This window comes from Otolemur garnettii, unplaced genomic scaffold, assembly GCF_000181295.1.
Source record: "Otolemur garnettii isolate 467f Iridium unplaced genomic scaffold, OtoGar3 scaffold00005, whole genome shotgun sequence".
Classification (NCBI taxonomy): domain Eukaryota; kingdom Metazoa; phylum Chordata; class Mammalia; order Primates; family Galagidae; genus Otolemur; species Otolemur garnettii.
The window spans coordinates 20,912,286-20,922,360 of NW_003852400.1; the positions used below are offsets into that span (position 1 = coordinate 20,912,286).

General features: G+C 35.2%; 1 protein-coding gene across 3 annotated transcripts in view; it reads left to right on the plus strand.

Annotated features, from left to right (window-relative positions):
* Positions 1-10,075, plus strand: part of VPS50 (VPS50, EARP/GARPII complex subunit) — a 126,092-nt gene that overhangs the window by 57,379 nt on the left and 58,638 nt on the right. For 2 of the 3 annotated variants that reach the window (XM_003782671.2, XM_023518793.1), the window contains 2 exons: positions 5,013-5,145; positions 8,123-8,211. In XM_003782671.2, coding sequence (XP_003782719.1) covers positions 5,013-5,145; positions 8,123-8,211 — 222 coding nt within the window. The remainder of the gene's footprint in view (positions 1-5,012; positions 5,146-8,122; positions 8,212-10,075) is intronic. The other variant, XM_023518795.1, reaches the window with a different exon arrangement.

The window sequence follows — 10,075 nt, forward strand, 5'->3', positions numbered from 1 at the left end:
TTGAATAAATAGGTATATAATGCAGTTGGACAACAGTTGGGTAGAGAATAGAAGGTAGTAGGTCTAAGTTTTAATTTTCTGGTTTGTTAAAGCATGGTAAATATAATAGAAATTAATTGGTGCACTATAGCACAATTATTCGTATAGTCATAAATTATGGATAACACTGTCTTTTATCTAGCAGAAAGAATGTTGGGATTTACTTAGATTTCTTTGCATAATATAAATACAAATTTTGCAAAGTTGAATTTATGAAATCTAGAAAAATTGACTTGTAGAGGAGTACCTTTAATTTGGGTGGATGATTACTGGTTGCTACCCAGAACTTTGGTGATTTTTGCTTTTCTTTGCCTTCTATTTTTAGTCTTTTCTTGACCTTGTATATCTGTGTTGGTTTCATTATATGCAGGTGTGTGATATAAGAGTGGCATATGTCAGGTGTAATTGTGTGCTAAAAATAAACCAAGGAAAAAGATTGAGATTGGCTGAAAATAGACCTGCCATTTGATCCTACAATTCCTCTACTAGGTATATATCCAGAAGACCAAAAATCACATTATAACAAATATATTTGCACCAAAATGTTTATTGCAGCCCAATTCATGATTGCTAAGTCATGGAAGAAGCCCAAGTGCCCATCGACCCATGAATGGATCAATAAATTCTGGTATATGTACACCATGGAATATTATGCAATCTTAAAAAAGATGGAGACTTTACCTCTTACGTATTTACATGGATGAGCTGGAACATGCTCTTCTTAGCAGAGTATCTCAAGAATGGGAAAAAAAGTATCCAATGTACTCAGTCTTACTATGAAACCAATTTATGGCTTTCTTATGAAAGCTATAACCCAATTATAGCCCCAAAAGAAGGGGAAAGGGAAGAGGCCAGGGAGGGGAGGGGGGAGGATGGGTGGAGAGAGAGTAATTGGTGGGACCACACCTATGGTGCATCTTACAAGGGTACATATGAAATTTACTAGGTGTAGAATATAAATGTCTTAACATAATAAGAAAATGCCATGAGGGCTATGTTAACCAGTTTGATGAAAATATTTCAAGTTGTATATAAAATCAGCACATTGTACCCCATGATTGCATTAATGTACACAGCTATGATTTAATTTAAAAAAAAAAAAAGAAATTCTACTTCCCAAAATTAAAACTAGGTTTCTGGGGGTGGGGGGAAAGATTGAGATTGGTTTGTTTTAAAGGTTGCAGTATTTTTCATAGCTGCATAGTACTCTTTTGTATATATGAATCTCCTTGTTTGTATTTAAATATTCTATAATTACAAATAATCCTTTAATGAATAACTTTATGTGTGTATTTGGTGTTTGAGATATATCTGTAAGATAAATATCTTTGAGATGTAATATATATTTGAGATATATCTGTAAGATAAATTCCCAGAAGTGGGCTTTTTGGGTTAAAGGGAAAACATACATGGAGTTTTGTTAGATGGTCCCCAGTTCTTCTCCTTGGGGCTTTGTCATGTTACATGATCACCAGCAGTATTTGGGAGGGCCTGAGTTTTCACAGCCTTGCCAACAGAGTGTACATGTTACCAAAGCTCAGCAAAGCCAGGAGGTCATTAAAGTGGTAGGGATGGATTTTAATCAGTAGTATCCTATTGCAATAGGGAAAGGAGGCCAGGGTGAACTGAACTGAACCTTGATTTGTACAAAGGTGACTAAGGCATTGTAAAGGAAGAATGAGGGACTGGAGATGGAGTGAATGGGGCTTAGTAGGGTCAGAGAAGTGAAAAATGACTATAAACAAGATGGTGGGTGGTCCATATGCAAGCCATCTGGGCTTACTACCTGGCACTTATGGTTAGGCTCCTTACCCTCCCACAGTGGCTGGGCTCTATCTTCAGGTGATGATTGAAACAAACAGTGAATTCTTTCAGTAGCCTTAGACACTTTAAAAGGGTCTAGGATCATGCTAAGGATGTGGCCTTGAGCCATTGGAAACCATAATAATGTTTGTTCAATGTTCAAGTCTTTTTAGGCCAAGATTCAGGCCTAGTTGAGGACTCAGAGGAGCCTGGCTAGAGTTTGATAAAGGAGAAAATCTTTGTCAATGGTCAGCTTTAAATTTTTATCCATCTGATGAGTGAGAATTTTTTCTTAATATAGTTTTAATTTATATTTTTCCTATTAAAAGTAAAGGTGAACGTGCTTTTTTGTTTAAGGGCCATTTTTATATCTTTGCTTATATAAGTATGTTCATGTGCATTCTTCAAATTTTTCTATAGAATTTTTGGTCTTTTCCCCCCACACTTTTGAGTTTTTTAGAAATGTAGGATATGAGCTCTTTATTGTAAATGTATGTTTTAAATGTTTTTCACCTTTATCATTTATCTTTTGACTTTGCTCATGGTGTTTTTTGCTGTACAAATTCTGTTTTTTTTAAATGTATCAAATTTATTTTTATTACTTCTGAATTTTGAGTTGTAATTAGAAAGCTGTTTTCTATATCAAAGTTGGAATAGGATTGATGCATAGTTTCATCTAGTGCTAGTATAGTTTTTTTATATTTAGATCTCTTATTTGGAGTTTATTCTTGTATGTTATGGGGGGGTCTGATTTTGTCTTTTTCCAACGGACTATCGGTTGGCTCATCATTATTTATGAAAAAAGACTGTTTTTGCCTAAGTGATGTGAGATATCGTCTAATCATACACTAGATTTTTTTTTTTTGTCACCCTCACTAGAGTGTTGCGGCATCACAGCTCACAGCAACCTCAATCTCTTGGGCTTAAGTGATTCTCTTCCCTTAGCCTCCCAAGTAGCTGGGACTACAGGCGTTGCCACAATGCCCGGCTGATTTTTGTTGTGGTTGCCACTGCTGTTTTAGCTCGCGTGGGCTGGGTTTGAACCCTCCACCCTTGGTATATAGGGCCGGCACCTTGCCCACTGAGCCACAGACACCGCCCCACACTAGATTTTTTTTTTTTTTTTAATGAAGATGGATCTTCTGGACTTGTTTATTGATTTCAGTAAATTTATAAATTTGTTAGAAGTGACATTTTGATGCTGTTGAGAATAAGGGATGGCTTTCCATTTGCTCAAGTCTACTTTTACGTGTTTCAGGAGTATCTTATGGTTTTCTTTATAGGGTTTTTGATCATTTCTTAAATTTATTCTTAAAAATTTTATCTCTTGTTATTGTAAATGAGACTTTCTAATTTAGTGTATCTTCTAAATAGTTATTATTTGTATATGAATGCTGGGTTTTTTGCATGCCAATTTTATAACCTGCTACCTTGCTGAATTCTTTTATTGTTTGAGTTAATTTTATCATTGATTCTCTAGGACTTTCCAGGGATATTATTATGTCATTACAAGATAGAAATAGTTTCATTTCTTCTTTTTTTAATTCTTTGCTTCTAATTGTTTTCTAAAGTCTAATTGCATTGGCTGGTATCCCAGATCATTATTAAACAGTGATGGAGATTACAGGAATCTTTTCTTTGTTCCTGACCACAGTAGTTATGTCTTAGAGTTTTTTCATCTTAAGGAAAGTATCTGTTCATTCTTATTTTTTTCATGTGTTTTTTTTATTAGAAATGGGTGTTGAATTTTGTCAAGATTTTTTTTTTCCCAGTTTCTATTGAAATACTTATTTTTTTTTCCTTAAACTTGTTAATAGGGTAAATTATTTTAATTTCTATAAGATTAAACCATTCTAGCATTCTTGGCATAAACCCTACCAGGGTAGTGTATTTCCAGAGCTTAATTTCCTTATTATACTATTTCTAGTTTAGTTTCAAAGATTTGGTATGCTTATTTAGAAGGGTATAAAGTCATATAAGCTAGTATTTGTTTTAATTACTAAATGAATGTTTTGGTAAATGAGTTTCAATGAGGGAGAGATCATTATGGGGTGAGAAAGCTTTCTTAAAGAGTGGGGACCAGTACTAACTGTGATATCCTGCCCACTACACCACAGCTGTCTTGCTGTCTTTTATTTCTTCTAGCTGTTTGTCTTGAAGGGCTTACTTACACCAGAGTCTAGCCTTTCAGTGTTTTATTAGTATAATCATTTGTGGTGGATTGATTACAAACTTAAGACATGCTGGAAAATCTCAAGTGATGGAGGAAACTCTATATTATGATAAGTGGGAAGCCTGCAAAATGGAATAGAAAAAAGAGGGCAGAATGGTGAGCTATTTGTTCTTAGAAAGGAGAGGGAAAAAATTCACAGAGAAGATGTGCGATAATATATGTTTCATAGCCTTATTTATGTAAAACATCACTTTAAAAGATCATTGTCCGATTTAGTCTACCTATCAGGGGTGTGCAACCTTTTTTCTTTCCTGCTGCACATTGGAAAAATAAGAGTTGTCTTGGTGTACACATTAAATACACAAAATACTGACTAAGGCTAATTAGCAAAAATAAAAATGGTCTGTGCACAGTTTCCATGATATCTGACACCACAGATATGCAAAAAAGTCCTCAACAAAATTAGTATACCGCTCATGGACCAGAGGTTGGATACCCCGGAATGACTTAAGGAAATTAGAGATTGTCAAAGGTGTTTACGTTATTTACACAAATGAAAGGAGTGAGTTGTAAATCCCACCTCCTTTTTTGCAAGTTCTGACTCAGGTCCAAGGATAAATATAAAGCCGTGTTTGCATGCTTAGAAGCATGTCTTTGAAATAATACTTTCTGAGGAGTTTATGTTGCTGTTCATGAGAACACTTAATAATTCAATAACTTCTTGTAGACTTTATGGTTCTGTGACTACAATTTGATTCACAGCATATAGACTGATATCCCTAATGAGTACTAAAAAGCCATGTTGAAATGGGAATTACTTGAAATAAATTTTCTTAGCATGGAGTTTTCTCTTTAGAAAAAAGATACATCACTTGAAGAAATTTTCTTAGTTATCTGTGATTTTTGAATAAATTTAATACCATGTTTTATTGTAACTGTAACTAACTGTTGAAGTAAACATAGTGATTCAAAAGCTGGCTCTGCTCATTTTCTTCAGCACGTCACACCAGACAGCTATATCCCATGCCTTGCAGACCTGTGCAAAGCTCTGTGGGAGGTTATGCTCAGCTATTACAGAACTATGGAGTGGCATGAAAAGCATGACAATGAGGATACTGCTTCAGCTTCTGGTAGGAAATTATTTTGATTTTATTTTGAAAATTGAATTGTCAGTATACAGCACTAGCCACGCAAGAAGAAAGAAGGTCAGGCGTGCCTGTACGTTTTCAGGGACCGTAATGACTGGTGATTAAACCTTCAGCAAAATGGTCTAGCTATTGTAGAAGCTCCATTACCTTTGGGGGTTAACTGGGCCAAAGGAGTGGCAGATAGTGTCTGTTTCCAGAGTGTGTGCTGAGGGCCTTAGGGCTGAATTATTGACAAGGAACTTCATTAAAAAAAAAATTATTTCTTTAACATAATTAGTTGCAAACCAAGTAAGACATTGATCTGTACAAATTTAGAAATTAATGTTAGATGCTCAAATTTAATCTATTTTGCTAATTTTCTAGTTGGACTAATAATGCTAGATTCTATGAATTAATAATTATATTAATAGTTTCCATCCTGAAAATACAGCATTTTTTTCATTAAACAGTGTTTTAAAATCTTCATGCTTGAATGGAAAATATAATTTTAAATGACTGTGTTCTATAGTTAGCTGTATAATAAAAATAAGTCTTTGGGAAATTATTATGTTTATTAGGTATTCTATTTAAATTGCTTCATTTGCATAATTATATATCTTAAGTAATTATCCTTGAACAGTAGCTGAGATTGAGTATTCAGAATAATTTTGAAAGCGGTAAATAATTTTATCAGCATTTTGTTTAATGTGAGCACAGTAAGTTTCATTGTATAAAGTTTTTATATCACATACACTTTAATGTAGCTATTCAATCAGATAATTTTAGTCACTTCCAATTTCTGAATTGCTTGGTTTCTGTTGTTGGGCAGGTGGAAGAAAGACCCAAATCTTAACTATTAATGTAAAGTTTTGGTAGCTCTGAAGAGAGTTTAATCTTCATGTTGACTCACTCATAAGAAGCTCATGAATACAGAAATTAAAAAAAGAGGAAAATATTATGGATAGACTTCATCCATGTAGAAATATTGTTGGGGAGGGTGAAATCAGGGAGAGAAAAGAGGAGAAAGCAGAAATTGGGGAAAGCACTCAGCCCGGATTCCAGTCCAGATGGGTTTTACCTATACTCTCTCTGGGACCATGGGCTTTGCAACCTGAGGGCTTCAAGTTTTTGCCATTTACTGAAGGTGAGAACTTGGAAAAAAATTCCTTTATCTTTTCTAGTCTTCAGTTTGCTTCTTAAAATGAGAGGCTAAAAAACAAACAAAACCCCCCATAGAGTAGTAACACATCCACCTGGCCGTGTTGCTGTAAAGTTTAGAGAGAATATAAAGTGCTTACCTTGGTGGTTATTAATATCCTGAAAGGAAATGGATCAGTAGATAATTATAACAGTGAGGTGCCTGAAGGTTCCCCCCCCCCTTTAAAAAAAAAATCTCTGGTTACTTGGGGTAATTCCTAGAGTCACTGGATTGCAGTTTTTCTACAAAGAGCTTTTCTTGTTTTCTCAACTTTTATATTTTTTCTAGATGGAGATAATGAATACCTTATTTAAGGAGAAACCAAAGGACAAGTTTAGAATAGAATTAACACATACTTTCTGTATAAGAATTTTATCTCTATATTCATCTTGACGAAGTTCGCTTTTTGCGTTAGGCCAGTAATTTACAACCATTTGAGTACGGAGTCAAACTTAAGATTTCATTTGAGCCTTATATACTATCTTAGTCCTTTTTAGTAAGATTCCTTGCCAATAATCTGTATATTTTATAAATATTCAGGTATTCTGATTAGTCCAGCAGTCACTTGATAGTATCTAGGACTCATTTGTCACCTGAAATTAATCCTTTCATATTCATATCTAGGTATTAAATTGTATGAATCAGTAATTTAAACATTATTCTTCACAGAACTTCACAAAGCTGAAGACCACTAGGATTCATCTACTATAGCTCTGTAGTGATAATGTTTGATATTATTTGGTATTCTGTCCCTTTACTGTTCTAAAATAAAACTCTAAAGCTGTAGTTCAGATGCACTGCCTCAGGCTGTTGGGTCTCTAACATACCAACAGCCATACCCTGCATATAATGAGGCTTAAGCTCCAGGATTGCTCAGAGGTAAACTAGTCATGTATCTGGGTCCTGGCGCTTGCAAGGGTCTTTTACCAGTTAACAATGGATGCCCTACTGGCTTAAAAGGAGATGGTAACATCCTGATTAACATTCACTGTGTTATTCACACAAAGTTGTAATCTTTTTAATATGAATGTGAATGTAGAGTTTTAGTTGTTTTTAGAGAGAAATGTGTTTTAACGCAGATCATTGATTTTACCCACTGAACTGGACATTTGTTAGATTATTTTTCTGGAATGGATAAAACTATGTATATCATGAAAAATATAAAAATAAATGGATGTATATTACATGACTGTCTAAGCCAGGGGTCCTTAAACTTTTTAAACAGGGGGCCAGTTCACTGTCCCTCAGACCATTGGAGGGCTGGACTTTGGGCCCTGGAGGAGTTGGCTGGTAAGCAGGACAGACAGTGGTGGCAAAAACACCCAGCAGGCCAGATAAATGTCCTAGGCAGGCTGCATGTGGCCTGTGGGCTGTTGTTTGAGGATGCCTGGAGCAGTTGTGCAATCTGTACTCTTATCAGCATGCATATTGATTGATAATTGGGTTAATTGGCCCTGTAATGCTCTGGCAGCCTGTTACATGGTCTTACATTGGGCATTATATGGACGTTGAAACCTTGTCTCTGGGACCACACTGACTGAGTTGGAATGCTAAGCTCCAGTCGTATGAGCTGAGTGCTGTTTGGTATGTTCAGCATTTCATGGTCTTATCAGATGGGTTCAATCCTAATACTATTTTTTAATATTGCTTTGACTAATATTGTTATAAATATTGAACATATTTTCTGTTTCTTACATGTACTTATAATATATGAGGGGTCAAACAAATTATTTGGAAAATAAATACATGTTGAAGAAAATTGAAAAATCTTTTTTTTTTCAGAAGGAAGTAATATGGGTACTGAAGAAACTAATTTTGATCGTGGTTATATAAAAAAGAAGTTAGAGCATGGGCTTACACGAATATGGCAGGTTTGGTTTTTTAAAATTATTTTTTCATAGAAGTAATAGAAACCTTCACGTCAAAGTTGTTTCAGAAATTGAGTTTTTACATTTTCTATATTTGTATTCTTTGCAGATTTAATCATATGTTAGTTTTTCTATGGAACAAGGCTGTCATTGAATTTAATTTCTGTAATGTAGTTGGCAATTATATTAGACTATAAGTAGCAGTAGACAAAGTCTTTTAATTTGAAAATCTTCATTGAACATATTTTATATTCTTTGATTACATTTTTGTTTTGAAAACCTGTCAGGGTTCCTGGAGGGCCCTGACCTGGATTGGGGGTTGACAGGGAGATGTCACTGGGGAAATAATGAGACTTTACATCAACTTAACATATAGTCTGGTTAGCCTGGATTGATGTACATTGACTCACATGTCAAGTGGCAGATTGAGACAATGCATTATTCCTCTAACTCCTCTGAAACCTTTTATTGATCTCTAAGACAAAACATTTGTGAAATGAAGCAAAAGTGTCAAAATTCAAAAAATAGAATTAAAAGAATCCCAAGCCTGCAGAATATTGGGTAAAAAGGAACTGGCTGGCTAATTGGGAACATAGGGTAATAAGTTGTCAACAATGACATTTAGAAAGGAGGAGGGTAAAACAAGTATTGACTCTGTAGAGTGGGCAAACCAGTTTCCCTAATCTAACTGTCGATCAGGAGTTCAAAGGGCTCAGCCCCCTCCACTTGCTGATTCTCTGGCCTGGGATGGTCTTTTGTGGTCTTGATAAGGGGCCCCCAGGGATGCCTGCCTTCGTGCTTTACTCTGGATTGAGCCACTGGCAAGGATGAGCCTGTCTGCCTCCCACAAACACCTACCCAATTTGTGTTTTCCTAAAGAAATTCATGCTTTCTTATTGAGATGGTCTACTTTTATTTCATTTATTGGTGGTTTTTAAATTTCCTTTCTATTGATTTTAGGAAAAGAATAAGGTAGGTGACATAAAAGGGTCAGAATCTAGTATGATATGAGAAATGTTTTCTCAGTCAAAGATCTTTTTGCCTTGAAGAAATCTTGTATGTTTACTGGCTGAATACATCTGTTTTTAGTCTATTGGGCTGCTGTAACAAAATACCCTAGACTGGGTAGCTTATAAACAATGTGAGTTTACCTTTCACAGTTCTGGAGGCTGGAAACTGGAGATCAGGGTGCCAGCATGGTTCGGATCTGGTGAGAGCCCACACCCTGGTTCACAGATGCTACCTTCTTTCTGTATCCTCACCTAGTAGAAGGGATGAGGAAACTCTCTGGGGTCCCTTTTACAAGGCACTAAGCCCATTCATGATGGTCCTACCCTCATGGCTTAATCACAGCACAGAATCCCTAAGTCCTAATACTACCATCGTGGGGTTTAAGATTTCAACATGAATTTTGGGTGGACACAAACATTTAGATCATAGCAGTGTCTTCTTAAGCTTTCTTTGCAATTCAGTAGCTCAATTGTTATAATAAAGTAATTTGTTAAAATTTGTTACTTAGATCAAAATATAAATTCTTGATGATAACATTATTTTTAGACTTGTTTGAACCTTGAAAGACTGTAGACCCTTTGACTATGTTATGGCTTTTTCAAAAGCAAAAATGTTTCTAATTCGCGGATTTTTAGATTGACCATCTTTTATAGGATTTCTTTGAAAAAAATTATTTAGGAAAATATATCCTGAGAATAGAAATTTCCTCAAGAATCACTTTAAATTTATATTAAAGTGTTCTTCAAATTTTTTTGTTTGTTTGTTTGTTTGGTTTTTTTTTTGAGATGGAGCCTCAAGCTATCCCCCTGGGTAGAGTGCCATGGCATCACGCTCACAGCAACCTCCAACTCCTGGG